A 22,724-nucleotide genomic window follows, 5' to 3' on the forward strand; every position below is an offset into this window, starting at 1 on the left:
TCGCGCAGTGATTTCACTTTCTTCATAATTTCTCACAATGTTTTATATATATCAGATATATTTTTCAAGTGACTGCATTTGTGCTTTCCTAGTATGGTAAGTTTGAGAGAGTTGACATTCTCATATCTAATGTGCCTGTTCTCGCATGTAAACTTGACAAAGCTCACTGATGAATGAAAAATTCTTGCTCAGTTTTACAGCTGTACACTTTGAATGATTATTAATATGCACGAAATGTCGTGGAACTAAATTTTCAACGGCCACAATTTACCCTTTCAGTGTTACTGACGTACCGGTATGTTTTCCTATTTCTGTCCCGCCATGTCACTGCCGTCAGATAGTAATGTGAGGACCGGACTGTGAGGAGTGGCTTTGCCATTATCCGTGTAAATTTTTCCGTTCTGCACAACCAAAAATAAACTGTTGTGCTCATTTTATAATACCTGAGAATGAAACCCGACGCTAGAAGAGTATCATCTCGAAAAAAAAAAAAAAAAATCCGGCACTGAAAAGCACCTGAATGGGGATTTATTTTGTCTACAAGAATTTAATGCAAGTGAGAGAAATAGAGATTTGTCCTCACTTGGACAAAGAAAAGTTACAACTGTGAGTTCGTTGGAAGTGCAGTTTGGGCATCAGCTGCACAAGGTGGGATTCAATGATGGCAAACCTCTGGCACTCGTAGGAGCTTTCAGAACCTGCACTACGCTGAAGTGCAGTCTTCGAGATTGAAAGGTGGGATTCGAGACTAGGGGTGAGATTTGAAGACCACCTACTGCAATTTTGGTTTTGTATTCAATTCTAATGCGCATGTTACATATTAGTAAATTTTGACAGAACAAAAGTGCGCATCAGAATTGAGTAGATACAGTAATCTCATCTTGGGTGTAAAATTTGGTGGTGAGCCTCCTCTTTGCTCTACTATGTGACACCATCGGCCAAAAAGATGTTCCACATCCACCGCCATGGCCTCGAGTGGCACCGGCTAACACTCCCAGGGTTATATCAGGTACGCATAAATACTGAAGAATGTGGACATCGGAACAGCCACCGTCGCAGCACAACTGGCAATGCAACGCACGCGTGATGCGCAGGTTGTGGGTTCAGCTCCCACCGGTGGCAAGATTTTTTTCCCACCCACTTTCATTTTCCTTTAACTCATCACTTCTACACTTCCCTTAAAAACTATGCATAATTTCCCCTGTGCTTTCCTTGGCTTTATTATCAGTTAGCTTCATATGGTAGTGATTGATAAAAATCGGGCTTCTCGGTTCCCCTTCTTCTCGTTCACTACTAAGAACAAGGTCTTTTAAAACAAAGTGCAAAATTTCGCTGCAGTTAATTTTTAACTTCGTCCAAACTAAACTTTCATTGAATAAAATTCAATTTTAATGCAATGCAATAACGCAAGCGATGCCACACAACCAGTCTCAGTGGTTGAGAGATGCTATTAAAGTTAAACACTATTGCTGCTTTAATTATGCCTTCAATGTTGCTTTACTGATCTTTTCTGTGACCAATTTATAAGTGCTATCACATTTTTGCTTTTGCACAAGACATACTTGCAATATAACATTAATATTGCCTGGTGGGTGCACAGGGCACTCTCATAAAAACAGGCCCATTGTTATCCGATGTTAGCAATACTACAGTACATGTGGAACATATTCAAATTGTCTCCAACAATCACCAGTCGACTTGAAGTGCAGAAATGCACGGTGACGGATAAATAGGAGATACCTTATTGTTCAATTGATTAATCGACTAAACATTGGAAGTTAACCCAAACCAAGAGTTCAATTTTTCTTTTTTTCTCTGCCACATGGTCCATCTCATGGCGGTCATCTGACAAACAGAAGCAGCAGAAAAATGCCAGAGAAAAAGACTTTTGAAGTACAACAAAGACGGCTTTCCATGACCACCAAATACTGGCTCTGTGACACCACTTGAACAGGGTCCAGACAGTGATTCGCTATGTCATCAAACTGACAGTTTTGTTCAACAAAAGGACTTTGCGAGACAGAGCTGCTCAAGCATATTTTGTGGACTATCTGTTGTTAATAAAGAAATTGATAAAGCTTTATTATACACTTGAAGTATGAATGTAACTAAAGGTCAGAATCCGTTACTTTACAGAAACACATTTTAATGAGGCTGCCATTTGCAAATCTGCTGCATCTCGTTAAAACATGTTTCAACAAATGCAGTCTGCTTATAACAATGCTGCTTATAACGATCACCAGCTATAACAATTGTTATTGTACAGCCACTTTATATAAAAGTGTATAGATCCTCCTAGCTATATTATCGTACTTACACTATTCCAACGCAACCCCGAATCTAATGACTGGGTTTACTGACTCTTCCACTACTGCAACAAGTCGCCCACACTATAACTCTACTTTGGCGGTCCCTGGGGGCAGCCAATGTCACTTATTGCGGCGCACTCCTGAAGTCCAGTCCACCAACATTGTTTTAAATTACACACAGGGTGAATTCTGTAAATGCAAGGTGGCTATTTGCAGACAGAACTTGTCAGACTGCGCATCTGTTGCGATTTGTGACATTTTGATTCGTTTTTGCAGCAAAATGAGGACATCCTGGTGAACTGAAGATGAAGACGTACAATGTTAATGGAAACTGGAGTGGTATAAAAATTCTTCACCTTTGCCTCTGCAGGTTTCCTTTACACAAAGCAGCACTAAAAGGCTGGAACCATGAAACGGTGGACATTCATCACCTTTTGTGGCTGAGCCCTGGTACTCAGGAAATTTTGGGCACAAGATGTTCAGAGGGGCCGAACTAAAGCCTAATGCTTAAGAGGACTATACCTGTTAAATAATGAACAAGTGTGCTAACTCATTGCTGCTGCAATGAGTGAGCATGCTTGCTTCAATTTTTGGTGGCCTTTCATTCATTTTTTAAACTACATATGCTTTAAGGCAGCCCCCCTCCCCGAAAAAAAAAAAAAAAAAAAAGCTGATGTCTGTGCGTGAGAAATATATGGATGTATCATACCTTGAAGACACTGAAGTATTTCCAGCCTTTCTTTCCTGACTTGAGCTTCTCTTCCAAGCAGCTAGACCAGAAAAGAAGGAGGGGGCATACCATGAAAGAAGACAAAAAAGAGTTAGTCAAAGAGTCCAGTGCAAACGTAAACAAACTAATCAAGCCTTATCATAGTGAAGTTGCGTGTTACACGAAAATACCTGCGTTATATAAAAAAATTCGTTTCAAGCGTACACGCCGATATTGTCAGAAGTTCCGGCAGGTTAGCAAAAGAAATACAGTCATGATGCCTACGACAGCCCGGAAAACTGTTTCCTGATGATTTTGATAGCCTGTCGGTGGCTTTTCCGCGCCGGTATGTGGCATGTCAACAGCTGTAAATTACAAATGCACTTGGAATGGTTGTTAATGCGTGTGCAATCACATGGGAGTGGCATTATGGCTTGCAGGCCTTGGGGGCAGTCAAGCCACTGGCCACAACATGCTTGGGCAACCAGAATATGCCATTAGAAGTTGCTCTTGCTGAGCACTTCGACATTTTTGCTGCCAGAACACATATTTTGAGCTACGAGTGAACAAATATTTGCCTCGCTGTAACTGATAGTGTTCTGGATTTTGCATTTCTGGTTTCATTACAGTAGCACTAGAACACTCCCTGAAGTAAGGAATGGCCGACCAATTTTTTTGTTTACTTCATGATATGCAGTAATTGGCTATATCCATGTTTCTTATATCAAGGTTTACCTGTGCCTTCCACATGGCTGAGAAATGATGCTGCAAATTACACAACTTGGACAGTGGCATACGGCTCTGTTGGAATTAAATGCGCTCGACAGTCCTAGTGTAAAAACTTAAGAGGATGGAAACTGATGCAGGCGGTCAAAATGCAGACCTTGAAAGTCATTATTTCTCACACTGTGTGAGCCAAAAACACCAATGTGGCGTAAGATAAAACATTAAAAAAAATTCAGCGGTGGGACCACACATGCCAAATGTCTGTGACTGTTAGTGCAGATATGCATCTTAAATGATCACTGAAGCATGTGACCCTCACTGTTGCGAAGACACCTATAACAACGGCAACACATATTACAACATTTCACAGTAATGTCCCACTACCGTGGCTGCCTTGGCCACCAGTCAGCTTCACATACGATGTCACAAGTGCACTCTGTACATTTTAATGTGGAAGCATTATGTTGACACGTGTACTTGTTTATCTTTCACCGGTGACAGCTGTTCACCGGATAACAAATGCTAGTTTTCGCTCGGCGCAGGACGCACCTGCATGTATCGAAAGTTTCTCGAATGTTATCGATGATTTATACGTTGTCACCGACGCTTATGTCATCTGATTGTATGAGCGATGCAAATTGTGCAGTACTTTCTAGAAGACACGCGGGCACCAGGGATTCCTCTGGAACCTTCGACGACTGATGTATAAAAGCCCACGCACTTGAGCTGCAGATGAGATTTCGCCGACTGTGTTCGCCGCTATCGTTGTGCTTCAAGTGTCACTTGTTTTGTGGGCACAAGTTCGCCCAATAAAAAGCGAGTTTCGTCATTCACAGTTTTGCTACTGTGTAACTGACCACCACTACCACGTGACAATAAGCCCCATTACAAGAATCCGGCGGTGACGGTGGCATGACCGAGCGATGGTACCAAAAATCGCCGACGGCGCAAACAGTAAAAACACGTCAAAAAATGCTCGGATTGACGTCACATTTCTCAGGGAGGTTCCTGTAAACTAAGTAAATTGATGGCTTTGAAAAGAAATATTTGGTACATTTTGGTCTGAGTGGGAATTGAACCCGGGCGTGCAGGGTGCAAGACAAGCATGCTTCCCCGACGCCATGGCAACTCCACGGTTCTGGCTTACTAAAGATGTGCCTAGTGCGTGCGTCATTGTTCACATCCCAAACCCCACGCTAAAAGCACGGGGTTTCGTACAAAAATTTCAAGAAGGCGCTCTGGTGCTACCACAAGTAGTAGCGCATGGATTTTCGTGACTGAGGCTTCAAACACTGTGACATTAGTTATGATGCTTTACATTTTTCTGAATTTCTGGGCACTCATACAGTGTTTAGGCCCGAATCTAACATGCTCCTTTTTTTCCGAGAAAATGGCTCCGCAAATTGCTGCCACACTGCAAAACCGCGTTCGCGGTGTTGGCAACAGCCTAACTTAAGAGCCGCTACAAGCAGCGTCATCAACATCACAAAACGATGACAGAGGATGTTTTTGTGAAGGTTGTTCTTCGTTCATTTTGAGCTCGACTATGATGTAGAGCAGTAGTCTGGCCCAAGAACTTTCGGACATACTACCACTTTCGTGAGATTTCGTGCAACTCGGCACCGGATGCATTGGCATAATCGGCCACCATCGTTCCTGGCGCGTTTCCAAGCTTGCTATTTGCGCACAGTGCCAGGAACGCTGTCGGACGCTTACTTAAACAAGTTCAATGCAGAGTCTTGCGAAAGTGATAGTAGCATCTTTAAAAAGAGCGCCTCAGAATACCGCCCCTGTATGCCTGGTATATGTGGCCGACAAGGTGAAAATGGCGACAATGATGCTTTACTCTCATTATGAAAGCTCAATAAAAAATTAGATCCCGTATGTGAAGGTAAATTCTGCATGTCTCGTTCTTTCTGATAGCGAACATGGTGGAGGGGATGCCTTCCTTTCTTTTATGAATCGGCGGCATGTGACATTCAGGAGCACTTTTATTTTCCTACTTTAATTAAATCCGCGAAAATGCGGCGTGCGTTAGATTTGGGGCCATGTTGGAATAGAGTAAATATGGTAGTTTTACAAACACAGCAAGGAAATTAGCCCCTGTTCACAAGTCTGGTAAGTGCAAATTGCATTTACACAATTATAATGCAATCTTTGGTAGAAATTAATCAATTGGCACAGAAACAAAGCTCTTGAAATTCAAGAAATGAGGTAATTCCCATACTCAGGGTGGAAGTGACTGAAAGTGTTTTAACGTGACAGTGTTAAGGGCCCAGTGTCGCAGAAAATCAGGTGTCGGTGTCGTAACTGGTGTTGGCGTCCCGTGAGTGAAAACTGCCATATATATTGTATACGGCACTAAAGTTCTTCTTCTATTACTAAAGTTGCTCATCCCTTGTCTTACATTCTTTACAAAGTTATTCCCCGGAATTTTGAGAATGACAGCCCCCAAACAAATGTCATGAAACAAAACAACAACAGCGCATACCATTTATGTTAAATCTTCTCAGACTAAAATATTAAAAGTGCTAGCAATAACAGAAGATCGGCCCATGCAAAAGGCCGTGTTTCTACCAGAAAGCTCGCCTTCATGCATAGCGTTCGCCACCAGCGTTTCCCGGTAAGCATTACAGTTACAAAAGCTGCAGTTGCCGGGAAGCGTGAGAAACGGTCAGGGATCTTTGAATGCTATCGCGCTCCACTCTTAAAGACGAAGCTCAAGCGTCCTCCAAATTTTTGGAGCTGCTCTGGGAGCACCAAATTTGCCACTTTGGAGCAGGTTAGGAGCAGGAATTATGCATTCTGGAACAGAAAAGAAATTGTGTGGAAACCATCTGCGATTGTAAATTACAGCAAATAGCCCAAACAAATGAACGAGCGAGTGACAGATATTAATTTACAGCAGGGTAAATCTAAAGTTATGGCATGTTTGCCAGTTTCCACATCATTTGAGGACCATTGATATTTTATTACGAGAGGGAACAAAAATGTTAACTGGCTTTGCATGCACAACTAAATGCCTAGGCTATACAGTTTCTGACTGATTTTTTTCAAATGCCAATATTTTGCAAACGCTCATATTCGGACATACTCGCGGCACAGCCACGGGACCTATACAACCAGTGCATAATGGCAACCAATATATTAAAAACTGAACGATGATTTATTAGATTTCTTGGACTACATCTGTGCAAATCACGTAGTGAACACTTTCACCAGCATTTTAAGAACGCCACGTGTCCGCTAACCTTTACTAAAACCAAAATTTTCGAATCCCGACTTCTGTTTTGCAGTAGCAAAAGTATGGTTTGGTATGGTGCTGTCAAGCCGAAAATTGGGTAGCCGGATTAGAAATTTGAGTGACCCCTGGAGATTTGTGGTCAAGAAGTTTAACAAGAGCCAGCAAATGTTACATTGTCGTGCCGCACCGTCATGAAAGTGACTGGGCACGATGCACAGGAAAAACAGCTTTGGGACAGTATGCAACAAGGACGCTGCTTGCCATTAATCGACACAGATTAACAGATAGTGCAAGCAAGCGCTAAAACATATCACAAATAACTAAAGTGATGAGCTACACACAGAGCAGATCGTACGACTAGGCCAACCGCACAGCTTTTCTTGCAACTACCCCCTAAAAGGAGTGTCAGTTTGACAAGCACTTGTGAACATGCGTAACGTATTGGATAGCCCAAAAACAATTAGTTTTCCTCATTTTGTGGTGAACTAGTTTGAATGCACCATCAGACATCCGCACTCCAATGACGCTGCCACTAGAAAGGACTGCACAGGATTTGATCCAATCCACGGCTATGGCTGTGTGGCTGCCACTTATTGTGCACATTCTTGCTAAATGTAGCGACTTATTCAAAGTATGTGTTTTATTAGAGCAGGGTGGCCCAGCTGAATGGTTTGGTGTGAGATGGCGCACTTGGTGCAGCGCTTTCACCTCTGCACACTAAGTGCACAGCCATACCTGCAGCTTCTGTAGACAGTAGCACCCGAGTTCCCTGCAGTAATTTTTTGCAGGGAACTGTGTGGCTATAAGGACTTGGCTCTTGGAAGCAATGCTCAGACAATGCCTGCCCTAAGTCTCTCACCTCTTCTTTTCTCTTCTTGAGCTGCTCCAACGTGGCGAGGGCAGAGACAATGCCCTGCTCAATGCGTGCAAGTTCCTGGCGGATGGCGTCCTCCTGCTGGCATCGAAGCGTCAGGTCGCCGACCAGGCTCTTGACTGCCACAGGCAGCGCAGGAGTGATGCCCGACGGCATGGCGCCCGGTGGAAGTGCACCCGGTGGCATGGCATCCAGCGGCACAGCATCTTCAGGCAGCGCGGCAGGAGGTGGTGGTGTTGGGGGTGGCTCCACTTTGGCTACAATTGCCACCGACGGTGGTGGTGGCGAGCTTGGAACTGTTTGGCAGCGGCGAGTGCCCTGCTGCTACCTGCTCCAAAGGAGCCTGGATATAAAGAAATAGGCGAGATCTGTGCAACTTTCGGCAGCTAGACATTCGAGATGGCAAAGAGCTGCTGCAGTAGAATATTTTAACATAGTGTTGCCAGCTTACTAATTACTGTTACCGATACCGCATACCACTGACTGCAGATGCATGCCACACTGTGCATGGGCAGTGCTAGAGGCAATGGTAAAACAGTAACACTATGCTAGTGTTATTGTTCTACCTATTGCTTAAATATAAATTGTTAGAACTTGCTGATAGTGTGTAGTTGCCTTGCGCACTGCGGCATGTTGTAGCAAGGGGCAAGACTGGCTTAAATGTATTCCTTTTTTACCTTCTGTAGAGAAGGCAACGACATGGCACAATCTTACAAATTGCAAGGCGTTTCAAGGCAGAAACAGAAAAGGAAGTGGGCAGCATTTGCATTGAGTGTGGCAAAGATAGCTGCACATTGAACAGAACTGACGTCGTACCCTGAATTCAGTTGAGATTTGGTGCAACTTGGCAAAGCAGATTACCTCTGGAAAGGTGGGCGGGGAAACTGACATCTGTGCAGAGCACCTGCCGCGACTGCTGGACGCTACCGACGACGTGACCATGGCCGTAGAGCCAGCAGCAGTGGTGGGTGTGGTGCTCTTCAACCTCGGTGACAGCCTCTTCGACTCTTGGGACAATTCCACCGCCCTAGCATTGCTGCTGCTTTCGACAGGCCTTGAGGATGCCGCGGCGCTGTCAGTGAGGCTGCCGTCCATGCTCTCAGAAGGCTGCCTGCCTTTTCTTCGTGCAAGCTTTTGAATCTTGCGCACTCGATGGCCGCCTTCCTGTGCCAGCGGCGACGATGACTGAGCACAATGTTCAGGTGTGGTCTGCATGTGGGCGTTACGAAAACAAACCAAAATTTTATTGCATGTGCAAATGCATGCCCAGTCACAAGGCAGAAAGCAGCAAGTTTAAAAATATGTACTTTGATAACAAAGACAGTGCTCTTTTAAGTGATCATAACTTGAGATTAACTTAATCAAAACAAATACAACACTACAGTAAAGGTTCGTTAATTCACACCTCATGAATTCAAACCTTTAGATAATTCGCACTGTCGCAGTCTGGCCACACAGCATAGGCATCTATCGGTAAACTGACTCGAATTATTGATAGGCTACTCCATCAATAATTCCAACACTGCGCCGCCACGCGGTGATAAAAAAAAGGGACCCGAATAAGTAGTTATGACAATAGTGCTAACTGAAAAAAGCCAAGGAAGAGCGAGCATGGCCTTCGAGACAAGAGGATGGCACGCGCTCTCTATTGATAGCGTGCAGTCCCAATCTTGGAGGCCATAGAGCAGGCCACTAGAAGACAAGCCTGGCCGAGCCAGCGGAAAAACCAACATGGCGGCCTCCAAGATTGGGTAGCAAGGCTCAGACAAGCTATCTAGTCTGGAAAATCTAAGTTTGGGGTCTAAATTCGTCCGAAAAATCGGTCGCAAAATTGCATTAGCTCTACGGGAACCCTGACGGTGCATTTATGAAGTCCAGAATATCCATCACATCCAAAAAATCCGTCGGCTACTGTAATGAAGGCGCTCGGTGTCGCACGCCTATTTTTTAACTTCAAGGAGGGTGAAGATGAAGCACTGCGTCACATTTGCGCTTTGGAAGACAAATTGATGACCATCGCTTTCAAAGAAAAGAAGCAAAAAGTGATCACAGATTATTTTGGTCAATAAATATTGTGAGTTACAAGTGCTTTCTAGAAACCCGTTATCAATTATGCCTGTTTTTCAATTACTTTCGTTGGTTCGAATTCGGTTTAATTCGTACTCGTTAAGCGTACCTGTGAAATTCGAATCTGAACAAATTTATAAAAGAATTGAAAAGGGAGGAGGAGCCTTAGTCACAAAAAGATCATTCATGTTTTCTGAATTAACTTCATAAGCACTAGATCCACAAAGCAATTAAACTCTTTTTCTGGTCTTCTGAAATGCAAATTAACAAGCTTTTACTAAGCTTAGATGCACGCAACTGAGGGGGTGCTCTCAGAGAGCTTCAGGTCACACACTCTGCTGCTCCAAAGCGAAATACTATAAAGCTTGCCTTAGCATATACTGAGAACTGTTGACCTGCAGGTTTATCACAACTGGACAGAACTCCTGCCAATGAAAATTGCCAAGCTTTCACGGCCAGAATGATAAGTGTGGCTGAAACTTACCTTTCCACCCAACGCCTTTACCGTTGGCGTTGTTGTGCTTGGCTTGTTGTCTTCGTCGTCCGTCGAGCCGTTGTCATCCGAGTCTATCAGCACAGGCACCACATTTTTCTTTGGGGTCGGAACCACCATGCACTCGTCCTCTGAAGACGAAGTGCCAGCCCCCGCATGAGCTCGTCGTTGCTGCTGACTTCGTGGAAACACCTGAAGCGCTCTTTGAACCCAGGCTCTCCGCAGCGCTCGAGATCTTCGCGGAAGCCGGACTCGTTTTTATGGCAACAGACTTTGCAGCTGCGCCGCCCATAGGCGGCGTCGATCGAGGACTTGCCCTCAACTCTGATGTTAAGTGCAGACTACTCCCTTTCGAGCCGAGACTTGCCGCGATCAATGACGGTGCTTCACCCGCGGTCGAGTGAGGCTGCTCCGCATCTGTGTTGAGAGCCTGCATTAGGCTCTTGAGCATCTCCTCGGGGAGCTCGCATGACTCAACCTGCCTGAGGAGCACGTCGAAATCAATGTTGGGGATGCTGCCCAGCAAGGCGTCGTCCTCCTGCCCCAGGCGAGCTTGTGTCGCGCACAGCCTCATCGTCTTCCGCGATGTCACAGACTGCACACAAATAACAAAAAGATGGGCGAAACCTTTGCCAAACTGTACCACTAGGCAATAAAAAGCACAATGAAATGACACCCCCCTGAAAACTTGTGAGTGCAAAATGAGCCAGCGGTTAACTGGAAAAGGGTAACTGGTTTGTTCTGTGGATATGAAACTTCACATTGCATGCACCAGCACACACAGTGACAGAGACGCCTGTGCTCTTGTGCAACTTCTGTGAAATCCTACCGTGAGTGAAGCCCTTTATAAAATCGAACCTAGTTAAAAAAAAAATACGAAGCCACGATGCAAGATCACAACTTGGGCATCCAACATCCTGGCATTGATAGAGCCACCATGAGATTGTATTCTTGTTACTGTGCAGGTCTTTGAAAGATGTATAGAACACATCAAATAAATGGCTATTAATGATGCTCATGTTCAGTTATGCAAGCTAGGCAAAGCTGAGCTTTTTCTGGGGGGGGTTTAAAATTGCCACAGAAATGCTTCAAGGACAACCCATGCGATGGCATGCCCTTTTTTACATTGTACCGAATGTTTGTGATAAGGTCGCTGGCCCATTTAAAAGTTTGGTGATTGTTTTCACACTAACACAAAATTTATACCGGCTAGCACTACAAACCTCAAAAAAAAAAAAAAAAAAAGAAATAGAAAAAACACAACACTTACTGAAAAGCCAGTAAAGGCAAACTGTGGAATCTATGCACAGTTTCGCGCGCACGATAGCAGTGGCCCTGCGGCCCCAAAAAGCTTCCAGTCACATGCCTCATCAGTTTACTACGCCGAAAAAAAAAGTGTGTTTTCAAGTTGTTTAAATGCATGGAAAGTCTCTTTTTATGAGTCTCTTTTTATGTTTTCAGATAAAACAAAGGTGCACTATCCTCAAGACAAATACTTTTATGTTTTTGTATCACTAATGCCTTGCCTTGTAAAATTGTGGTTATGTACAGGAGAAAAGCGTCCAAAAAAAAAAAAAAAAAATTGGAGCCCTTCCATTACTGTGACGATGGAAACCTGCGAAGCTGTGACTATGGTGGGTCTACTGTAGTGAATGCTGCCCCCTCAATGAGAATGGGCATATCGTTGTTGGGCATCATCCAACCGAACATGTTCATGATGGAACACATGGCCTTCTGGTTGAGAAATGTGTTCACATGGCCTTCCTGTTGAGAAACTAGTGTTGAAACCTGGCCGTCGCAGTGGGGAAGTTGGCGCTAGCGTTGCAAAGACGTGTACCACCGTTGTCGGGTTCCTGGAGGGCAAGTCGATGTTGACATTTGGCCTCAACATCGCACTCCCACAACTCGGGGTCGAAAGCTCTTCACTGACGGTTGCCCTCAACTCGGGGTCTGCGGCTCTTTGCTCACGTTTTGCCTGGGCTTTGGAAGCCCTCACGCTAGAATCGGCACCTCGACGACGAGCCCTTTCCCGAGCAGGTTCATTCTGGGCGAATTTCATGAAATTTCTTCAAAATTAGATCTGCCCGTTACGTAAGACAATGAATGGCGCATACCCCCTTAAGCAATGACTCATACCCCTATAAATGAAGCCTCCACATTACGACGACAGAAGAGAAGTGAAATTCTACACTAGAATGATCAGCGGCAACGCAGCCAGCTATTGAAACAGTCGACGACCAACGCGGGAGCAATGCCATGAGCGAGTGTTGAATGCTTGCTCAACACGCGCTCATGCATCCAACGGCACTCAACACGCACTCATGCATCCAACAGCACGAGCGCCGAGTGGCGCCAACGAGCCAGCTGCGGAAGAAGACGATGATGCTCGAGCCAGTGTTGATGATGATATTGTAACGATGTTGAGGAACACAGGTTAACAAAATAACAATATTTATTAAGGGTGAACCTGTGCTCACGACTAAACGTCACTGCGGTCATCAAGAATGTCCGGCAGCGCGTTCTAAAACTGGAGTCCGTCTTCTTCTTTCTTCTCATACCTTGTGCATGTGGCTCATGCGAGCCAGGTCTTACCGGGTGCTCGTGCCACGAAGATCGCTGCCTGTTGTTGCTGAACAACACCACGGTATGGCGTGCACAGTGTCCAATACGAAGGGCGCACAAGTTGAGTGTGGCCAAGTTGTCGTGGCAATATTTTTTCTACATGCGGACACGATCCTGGGGGAACTAGCCCTTAACAGCTTCGCTGCAAAACTTGTACGCTTCTGTTTTAATGTACTGCTCTTGTCCTTGCCTTTTTTTGCCCGCTAAATTTAGCGGGCTAAGTCAGTGGGCAAAATTGGAAGCCGTCCAGGCACTATGGTTGTAAAGAGCGATAGGGTCTATACTATATAGCATGTTTGACTGTGACAGAGGGGGCTGCAAATATACTTGGATCAGATTGTGGGTGTTGATGTTGGGCAGTGCTTCCACAATAGCAGGCTTTAGTGAATTTTCATCATTGTGTGGTTGTTTGTTAGTCTTTCTCTCAGTGATGCCCACCATACGTAGCGGTGTACAGGTTTAGATATTCGGAACTAGGACGACATATTGAGGGTGACGTGGCCACAGAAGTTTGCAAGCAGAAAGACTTTCTTGGGTGGTGCAGGCGTTGTGGGTGCGAACAAATCCACAACTTTGCAGTGGCACCTACAGAAATCCTGCCCAGGAAGCTTGCCTGTTGACTCAGCCACTTAAAGCTGCCCCACCATGGCACTAATTGGCATTTCAGGGTTCCCACTCAACATGACTTTCATTTGTAGAAATTGAACCGTCTGAATAGGTGGTGACCACTGGAAGCACTTAATTACCTTTGTCACAGATAATTGGCCATGGACTATTGTCTCGCCCTGAAAACAAACCATTTCCAGAGATTCAAAAAACGACAATCTCCAAGTCGCTGTGGTTGGCATGTAAGATGACTAGGAGAACGTACCAGCGTCAGACTCAAAGCTGAAACCTTGGAATAAATGTGCTGACCTTTATTTCATGGGCGCTGCCATATTGCGTAGGCAGTGGCGTCATCGATGGACACTTGGCATGCTGGCTTCGGCGAACACTCCATGTTGTATGCAAGATATATCCATGATGGCCGTTTTTGGTGGTTGTTTTTGCAGTAGCGGCGGTCTTTTTAGTATGACGTGGCAAACGGTTCTGTGAGACGTACTGAAGAGATTTAATTCGGCACATGACCGGAGTTTTAGCTGGCCTGTACGCGGACAGAGCACCTAGCGCGATGTGTGTGCGTTTAAGCCTACATCAGCCTCGCAAATAAGCTGTGCATTTTTAAAAGAATGTGACTTTACTGCAACGATCTCATAATTCTAAGCTGCAGTTTAGCAGCAATGAGTAGTTAGGAAAGAATAGTGACGATTGTAACAGCGTGGGTACCGCTATGCTACGGGATAAGTTCCTGCTGTTTACTTTGACCATTGTTCAAATTGTTATCTATGCACACGCCTCGTTTGTTGTATTACGCAGTTACTGCCCACGAAGAAATTAATTTTGATTAGTAATAACAGCATATCGTAGATTGTGAATCAAACTTGTCGATTGGTCGAGCAACCAGCTGTGGGCTGTGCAAGCGTCCCAAGCAGTGGTAGATGCTGGGTTAAAGATCTGTTTGTTCTACATAGCACATAGCTCGAGCATGTGGCATGACCATGTGTGGTGTTACTGCGGTGTTTGCCTGTGCTTTCATTTTTTTTCGTGAGAGATGAAGACCAAAGCATACGTGATTCCGACTTTACAAGCCTCAAGAGGATGAAAACTGATTATTTCTTGTTTGGCCTTGTTCGTCCAGTCCTCTACAACGTGCAGTCACTCATTTTATGGAAAGTGTGTCCTCACAAATAGCCGTCGCATTTTTTTTTTTTGCGATACCCTTTAGATATTACTGCTTTACAGGGCCAAAAGGCAATGCTGAAGCACAAAGATTATATGTCAAATGCTAGTTTACCACAGTCATCACTGTGTTGAACCACGCCATCAGCCTCATACAGGAGGCTAACATAGACATAGCATAGTGATTTCAAGACTACTACAATTGAAATGCTAGAGAATTATGCTGGCGGCTGACACAAATATTTTATAACGATTGTTGCTTAGATGTTTTGGGATTGCACTGGATTGGTTGTACACAAGCATTCTTAGGTTTCAGTTCCCATGCATAGCAATCAGATCGTGACATTTTCCAATTCATGCTGTTATTCCCATACATCACTCTCTTCATTGAGTGAAAACCGATACAGCCAAAATGGTTCACAACCCGTGCACACACCACAGCAGATGATGTGTGTCGAGAGAAATCTCCGCATACTGGCATTAAAGCCACGTATGGTAGTCAGTGCTGCACCCAAACGCTACGCAGTGGTTCCCTGAAGACCTTGTATGAACTGACATCACATAAATTTCTTGGAGAATGGGCTAAAACATCTCCAGGTTGTTTCGCAGTATGCGATAGCAGCACATTCAAGCAGTGTAGAGTGGCTCGCACAAGCCAGAGAAAAGGAAAGTCTCGTAACGCGTGCTTTCCTCCTCACCTGATGAAAAGGTCCACATAGGGGACACAGGGGTTGGTGTGGACGATGTTAAGCACATAGATAGAATGATAATGTTAAATGCCTACGGTGATTGAAAGCCATGTCCTCAAATACCATGCATACCTGGTACTTATCTTTTACATTAGTGACACCAACCCCATCCATCCTATGTTCATGTTATTTTCTTGCATACGAAAGCTGTGTTATCACTAATAGCGATGCTATGGACGCTGCAGAGCACTAATCCATCATACTGGTTGACTCAAATACTTGCCTTTAGAGTTCCCTAAAAGTTCTCTTGCACTGTCATCATGCAAGCACACATTCTCTAATCCTTCTCACCACCTCCACAAAGTGCACCCGAAGCTACGAATTGTGTCAGGCAATTAGAAAGAGGAGCCAGAAAAAGGACTAATCTATTGCCCACCATTAATTCCCCGCTGACCAATGCTGGCCAAGGGTCTTGGATGGATTAGCAAGCCCTGCACCCTTCTCCTAAATAATGGACGGCTGGCTCTCGTTCCCAACTGACTGGCCCGAGCCATAAGGTTTACAGTACAGCACAGAGTTGGCAAGATGGCATATAGCTAAAACCAAAAGAAGAAATAAACATCCTGTACACATACTCTTTGGGACTTCTGCATCTCCATCATCCACTTGTTGAGCTGCGCCTGCACCTGTGGTGATGACGGGAAGTTCACCAGCTTGTCCAGAACATCTCTACGGTACATGTCCTTGGTCGAAAGCGGCCCAAGTTTTGGGCTCTTCAAAACCACCTTCTTCACCTGAGGCTCCCCCCTATCCGGGCTGGGAGGCGGCATGGCTGCTGCAGCAGGATTGCAGTGTTTTGGCCTTGGCACCGTCTTCTCGGTCGTCGTGGTGTCGCCATCCGGTCTTGCCTTCTTCTTCAATGTCGCAGTTTCACCGGGTGCGTCTGCATCTTCCTCTTCAGAGGAGAGAAATATGAGGTGATTCCGATTAGATGAAGATGATGATGCAGCCACGGTGTTTTCTGTTGAACTTCCCATGTCCTTGCTGGCCTCCTGTTTCACTTTTATTTTCATCTCAGTCGCCGCCGGTGAGGGCGAAGTGCCGCTCCTAGTTGTGGGCCTTGGTTTACCAACAACCATGCTTGGTGGTGCCGATGAACTTGTTGCTCCTGTTCTCATAGGACTTGCCAATGCTTTCGACCCATCCGCCGATTTACTTCTGGGGGACGGCCTTGGACTGGATGTTGCAACTGCCTTCTTGGAGGTAAACTTGATGGCGGGAGTTTGCAATGAAGGTTTTTTGACAATCTTGCTGACAGGTTTGCTTGGCTCCTGCATCTGAACATCTTTCTTCTGAGACTGGCGCGACAACAAATCACTCTTTGCGCCGCCTTCTCCTCTCCTAGCTGGTGGTTCTTCCGCCGAGGCGGCCGTTGCTGTTCCTCCAGCGGCTGATTTTGAAAGTTTTGCTGGTAACGATGACACCTTGCTGCTGCTGTGTTCACTGGTGCTTGCTGGAGTACTTGATCTGGACCTGGTGCTTGCTGGAGTACTTGACTTTGCGGACACAGAGGGCTTTCCGTTAGAGCCCTGACCATGTGACTTAGATGAACTGCTGGCGCTGCTGCTACTGTTATTGCAGCTTGCTGGTTTTTCACCTTGTTCCTTGCTAGCCCCAGTCGCAGCGTGTTCACTGTGACTATCAGTCTTGGACGTGTTTTCTGGAGAATGGTGATGTGACCTGTGACCGCCGTGTCTGCCGGCACTGTCGTTGTCGTGACGTGTGTCGTTCTCGTGCGCATCCCGATTCCAAGACTTGTTGCCACCTTGCCACCCACCGTTTCCATACGATCCAAAGCCACAGCCGTAGTCGTCGCTGCTCCACGGGGAGGGGCTCTCTGCCGGCGGATGACGGCTGTACCTGCAGAAAAGGTGACAACGCATGCTCAGTGCAAAAGTATGCTGCTCAAACTTGGCCACAACGCTGTTTTAGCAAAAATTAAATCTCGGGTTCGATACTCAGCTGCAAATGTAGCATGTATGAAGGAGGCTGGATGCAATGAAGTCGTACCCACTAAGCATACATCCTTAGACTAGCAACAGTTTCAGGATATCCATCCCTAAAATATGCTGGATCAGTGTTTCAGTTTAATATAGGTCCAGTAGGACCCCCCTGTTACGTCGCTTTCGGCCGGTCCCGGCCCTGCTCCCATAGAACCCAATGCATTGGTAACCCCGCTGTTCTTACTTTGTATAGCTGTCTAATAATTTGCTATCGCAATCGATACTTCGGCTGTTGGGCGAAACTACGACTTTTTTTCACACGTAAAAATTAAAATAATATTGTGTGCAGTTCAACAACACCTACTCCCATTTCTCCATTTTTCCTGTTTCCCGGCTCTTACGTCTCTTTTTTTTTTTTACAGTCCCGTGAAAAACGTATCAGCAGGGTTCTACTGTATTTAAAGTTGGTTCTACCACACCAACCAACCAATTTTGTTGGTCCCAGAAACTGTCTAATGGCACCTTCTACTGAGCTCGCCTGGCACACCGTGGTAGTGTAGCGGAAATTGCGTAAAACACTACACAAATGTTTAGCGTCTCGTGCCGCAGTGATTAGCACCGAGTGGGCAAATGAAGACTTCCCGCAAGAACACCCCACTCAGAAGCTGCTGACGAAAGCCGAATTCGAGAAGTGCAACAAGTTTGCCAAAACTTCGAAAACGATAAAATGCTCTGGCCTCACCAGTTCTAGTCCGAATAATCGGCTACGGCCAACAGAAAAGGTGAAGATGGCGGGTAAAACCAATGAAGTCCTGGACTAGGGGCCCTACCCAGCAGCCCACTCCTTTTTCAATTTAATAAAGCTTTTTTTTTCTTCCTTCACCAGCTTGGCACGCATCGGCGTCTCGTGCTGCAACTATTCCCGCAATGATTCGCATTGCTCAGATGTCAAGTACAGGTGCGTATGTTAAATTTTTGGTGACTTTGGATGTACATTTTCCCGGTTAGTAGCAAGGTCTTTCTCTCGTTTTTTTTTTTTCCAGAACATATGAACGAGGCTCTACTGTACTACAGCACACTATACTTGAAGTGCCCTCGAAAGTCTTCTCGAAACTGAAAAGGACTGACAAAAAATTGACGATTACGATACTCCCTAATGCGAAATTTGAGCGCAGCTCTATACGTGTTTTCATTTCGTGTGCCAATATTTTGTATTATGATTATATAGGCACACGGTTTATATTAGGAAGAGAACGCTGTGAGTAACGTTGCTGGCGCGAACAATCTGTCTTGTGTGGCACATAGCAAATGGAGTGAAGTGTGGCAGTACGTGGGTGATGCATGGTCATGATTGACAGCAGCTGCCAAAGATAGGTCTCTGCTAATGCAGTGCTTTGTTTCTATAAAGACGACGCACACTACTCTGGCACCATATCATAGCCATCGTCTATATCGTAGCCATCGTTGCCACACAGCCCATCTTGCGTGGCACTACACTTTTCTTTGCACGCTTTCATTCCACCAACGACAAGAGCGGCCCTTCATCACGGGGATATCGTGCCACCAGTGTCAGCGGCGACAACACCCAAGGGAGCGTCACATCGAGCCATACTCGTAGCCACTAGCCACCACCCCTTGCAGGAGCAGTGATCCCCATCACACACGCTGGTACTGCGGACTGACCTCAGCAGCTGATGCCACGGACGAGCATAGCCCTCCCCGCCTCACGCCACTCTACCCACCCCCCTCGGAAGCGCAGATGAGATCGCACACGCAGCGGCATCTCAGCACGTGCGCACGTAGTCTCCCCTCTGCTCCCCCTCCACTTTCCGCCTCATGCTTTCATCTCCCGCTGTGCTCCCCATTCGCTTTGATCTTTCTCTGTGCTCGCTCGCTTGGGTTACGAGGTACGCCGAGGCACGCCGACGCTCTGTGCAGGAACGGGCACCTAAGAGCTGCGCTCCAAAACGAAAGTTGCCGTATCAAACACAGAACCTGAAGTTGCTGCTTCATACCTCACCATCAGATAAAGAATAAGAAGCAGCAGAATAAAGCAATGTTTGTGGCTGTCTACTAATTACGACAGGTTTCAGCAGCAGACACCACAACCTTCTCAAACATAAGAAGTTCCGCTCTGTTATTAGAAGAAGAGCGCCAATTGACACGTGTACACAGTGAAGGACAGACATGGTGAGCACCACTACCTACAGTTTCAATTAGCCTCTAATGTCGCATATACATTGCACACAACAGCAATACCAATACCAATTGCACACAATGTGCAATATACAGTGAAACCTCGTTGATACGATTCTGCGTGATACGTTTTTCGGGATGCTATGTTTTTTTTTCTTTTTCCAATACTACGATTTAGTTGGATAATACGTTGGATGATATGATTTCGGATGATGCGCTTTATTTTCCGGTTCCCGTGAAGATCGTACCAACGAGATTCCACTGCATAGGCGACTTCTAAGGACCTAATAAAAGAGTTTGTCAAGGTGACATGTGTCAATTTGTGCCTTTCTTATAATTAGGGGTGTGCGAATACCGAACAGTAGATTTCGAATGGAATGTCAAATTGATTCAAGAAAAAAAAGAAGAATATAGTGTAAAGGCTTTTATTGAACGCCAGCATTAGGGCTGACCGTGCAATCAGTTCAGGGAACTGCGAGCGCGAGCGGCGTAGTCCGAGCGATGCGCTGGAGAGACTGACCCACTAGACAGTGCTGGTAAGGATGCCCCACTGCATAATCCCTCTTCTTCACTAGAAGTTAAAAATTTTTGCTAAATTTAATGCTTACAAATTTTGGGCAAGAAAACACAGAGTTGCACATGCTCAGGAGTCTCCTAGTATTGTATAAGAATGCAGCAAGCTATCAGGAACTTAGGTATACTGAAATCAAGATATACAGTATTAGAAATCAAGATATACAGTATGGTCTACTCTTACTAAAGGGAACCCCAAATTAGTATGCAGGCCTTATTACAGCTCATTTTTAGTATATGAAGGTCTGGAACAAATTTTTTTATCAATAGAATTCTTATTTAGCATATAGAAGTGCTTTTTTTCCTCTGGAACTAATGAATTAGTGAAGTTCTGTTGTACTAAATACCAACGAGGTTCTCAGTTTAATAGTGGACCTGTGTTTTGCGCCAATCATTTATTTATTGCATAGAAAGTATTGGTATCCAGTTTTTCTTCAATATACCGAAGAGTTATCCCAACTTTATGGCAGGCGGCTCATCGTAAGGCCAATCTGTATGACAGACCAAAAGACGGCACATCATGTGCCTCAATCACTGCTTCGCACGTAGCCGGCACCGTTTCAATGTCAGATTTGGAGTGGGCTTGGAATGTCAGATTTGGGCTTGGAACGGTAGTGGTGCCATTTCCGAATTAGTGCGATTCTAATGCATTTCCGTTTGTGAGTGCTGCGGTGCCAGATCACTCGCGGTCAACGGGTTACCACTGTGCTGTTTTTGGCTGCAAAAATAACTTTTGGAAGTGAATGTGAAGTGAATATTCAGCCACGGAGACTCCGTGGACCCCGCCGCTGCTGTTGCAAACAAGCATTGGCTTTGAATTGCCAGCATAAACAGAAAGGACTTCACAGCACTCGCTTAGTCGCGTGTGTGTTCAGAAGATTTTGTTTCCAGTGAGCGCACGGCGATGAACTCGACACCAATGACCAAACTGGGATACGAACGAAACGTGCGTATTCGAGCCGGTCAACCACTGCAAATGGACGCAGTGAACTATGTGAACTATTTCTTTGTGCATGCCCATTAAAGTTATTCTGTTCAAATGCGTTCCAAGATTATCATGCTTGGCAACCAACGTTCTGGCGGAAGTTGACTGAGGACATGTTATGAAAACAGCACATGCCAACTAAGAAAATGAAGGCGTGTTCTTTTTCATTCTGTAACCAAAGCCTTGCCTACCATGTGCTGGCCCGGCCCCTAGTTCACAATAGCTCTCCCATGCTTCAGAATCTTGCCGGAAAGCTGTCTGGCCACCGCCACGCACCGCATGCTCCATTACTTTAGTCGGCCAGGTGCCCTTGCAGAGGCACCACTCGAGACCTAAGAGTGCGCATATTCTTTCAACGCGTCGAGGGTGTCTGACTGATCATGGCATATTCGCGGCCAATGTTATCAGGTTGTTTTATCCATGTTAATGGCCCTTCCAGTCGAGTCATTTTACAGTCAAGCTTGATGCCCAGGTGCCAGGTAAACAATGCTTAGAAAATCGTACTGTGAAAATTTTGGAAGTGCAAAAGCTAGCAAAATGTGTTTCCTTGGAGATTCGCTAGTTACCCACATTGAGATATACGCTGGTGCAGCACACCACATGGCACATGGAGACGCCTTTGATTGCTGTTGCCCGAGTGATACCTCAATAGAGTTCAAGGCTAAACATACAATAACACGTCGCATGTATTTCGATTGTAGGCAGGGCTGTGGCAACGCCTCTAGACTCGTCGCCGCTCGATATTGCGGCTATATCGAAGCTCAAAGCTCACTAATGATACGCTAAGAAGTTTGCCAAGTGCAAAACGTTGTTGACACCTCTCAGGAAAACGTGAAAACTTGCCACTTGTCGTCAACAGAATGTTCGCCGTGCACCCTCCAGCACGATCCCACATACCAGCATGGCGCCAGACGATAGACGGCACTGTGATCGCAAAATGGCAGCACCCTCAATTAGACGGTCTACAGCTTTTGCCCATTTGTACCATCGTGTATGACTTTTGTCGTTGCGCTGTTGCTGCTGCTGTTTTCTTAATAATTTGATATTTCCTATACAATGCCTCCTTTCCAAAAAAATGTTTCAGTAAGCAACTGTCTTGACTGGCCTTCGCGCTTCCTACTCTGGTTTGCACTTCACGCCATGAGAATAGGAAATATGTGAAATACCGTAAGTAGGCTTTCCCACACTTTTAGGTTGCCCTACACAAGATGGCTGACCACCCGCTCGGAAGTGCGCCATCGGAAGTGCGCCATAGGTTCGCTAGGGCAGGTCCCATCCATGTAAGAGGTCGCGTTGCACAGGGCAGATGCTGGTATGACGGCATGGCGGGCTGCGGTCAGGACCTAGCCGCAAGGTCGCCGTAATGGAGAGGCACACTCGGAGAGAGTGGTTGAGTCCTCGCGACGAATTCAGCGTAGCTGAGTGGTGGAGCCGTTGGGACATGTTGGGGCGTCG

At 45.6% G+C, this 22,724-nt stretch overlaps 1 protein-coding gene across 9 annotated transcripts in view; it reads right to left on the reverse strand.

Annotated features, from left to right (window-relative positions):
- Positions 1 to 22,724, reverse strand: part of LOC119458913 (zinc finger protein 106-like) — a 129,201-nt gene that overhangs the window by 61,372 nt on the left and 45,105 nt on the right. For 8 of the 9 annotated variants that reach the window (XR_007467865.1, XR_007467866.1, XR_007467867.1 and 5 more), the window contains 4 exons: positions 16,148 to 17,432; positions 10,414 to 11,017; positions 8,724 to 9,071; positions 8,050 to 8,205 (listed from right to left, as the gene is read on the reverse strand). Coding sequence is in view for 1 of the 9 variants with exons in the window: in XM_049670759.1 (XP_049526716.1) it covers positions 3,019 to 3,079; positions 7,848 to 8,048 (262 nt within the window). In the remaining 8 variants the exon portion in view is untranslated. Of the gene's footprint in view, positions 1 to 3,018; positions 3,080 to 7,847; positions 8,206 to 8,723; positions 9,072 to 10,413; positions 11,018 to 16,147; positions 17,433 to 22,724 lie in introns of those variants that run through there. The other variant, XM_049670759.1, reaches the window with a different exon arrangement.

This window comes from Dermacentor silvarum, chromosome 7, assembly GCF_013339745.2.
Source record: "Dermacentor silvarum isolate Dsil-2018 chromosome 7, BIME_Dsil_1.4, whole genome shotgun sequence".
NCBI classification, from domain to species: domain Eukaryota; kingdom Metazoa; phylum Arthropoda; class Arachnida; order Ixodida; family Ixodidae; genus Dermacentor; species Dermacentor silvarum.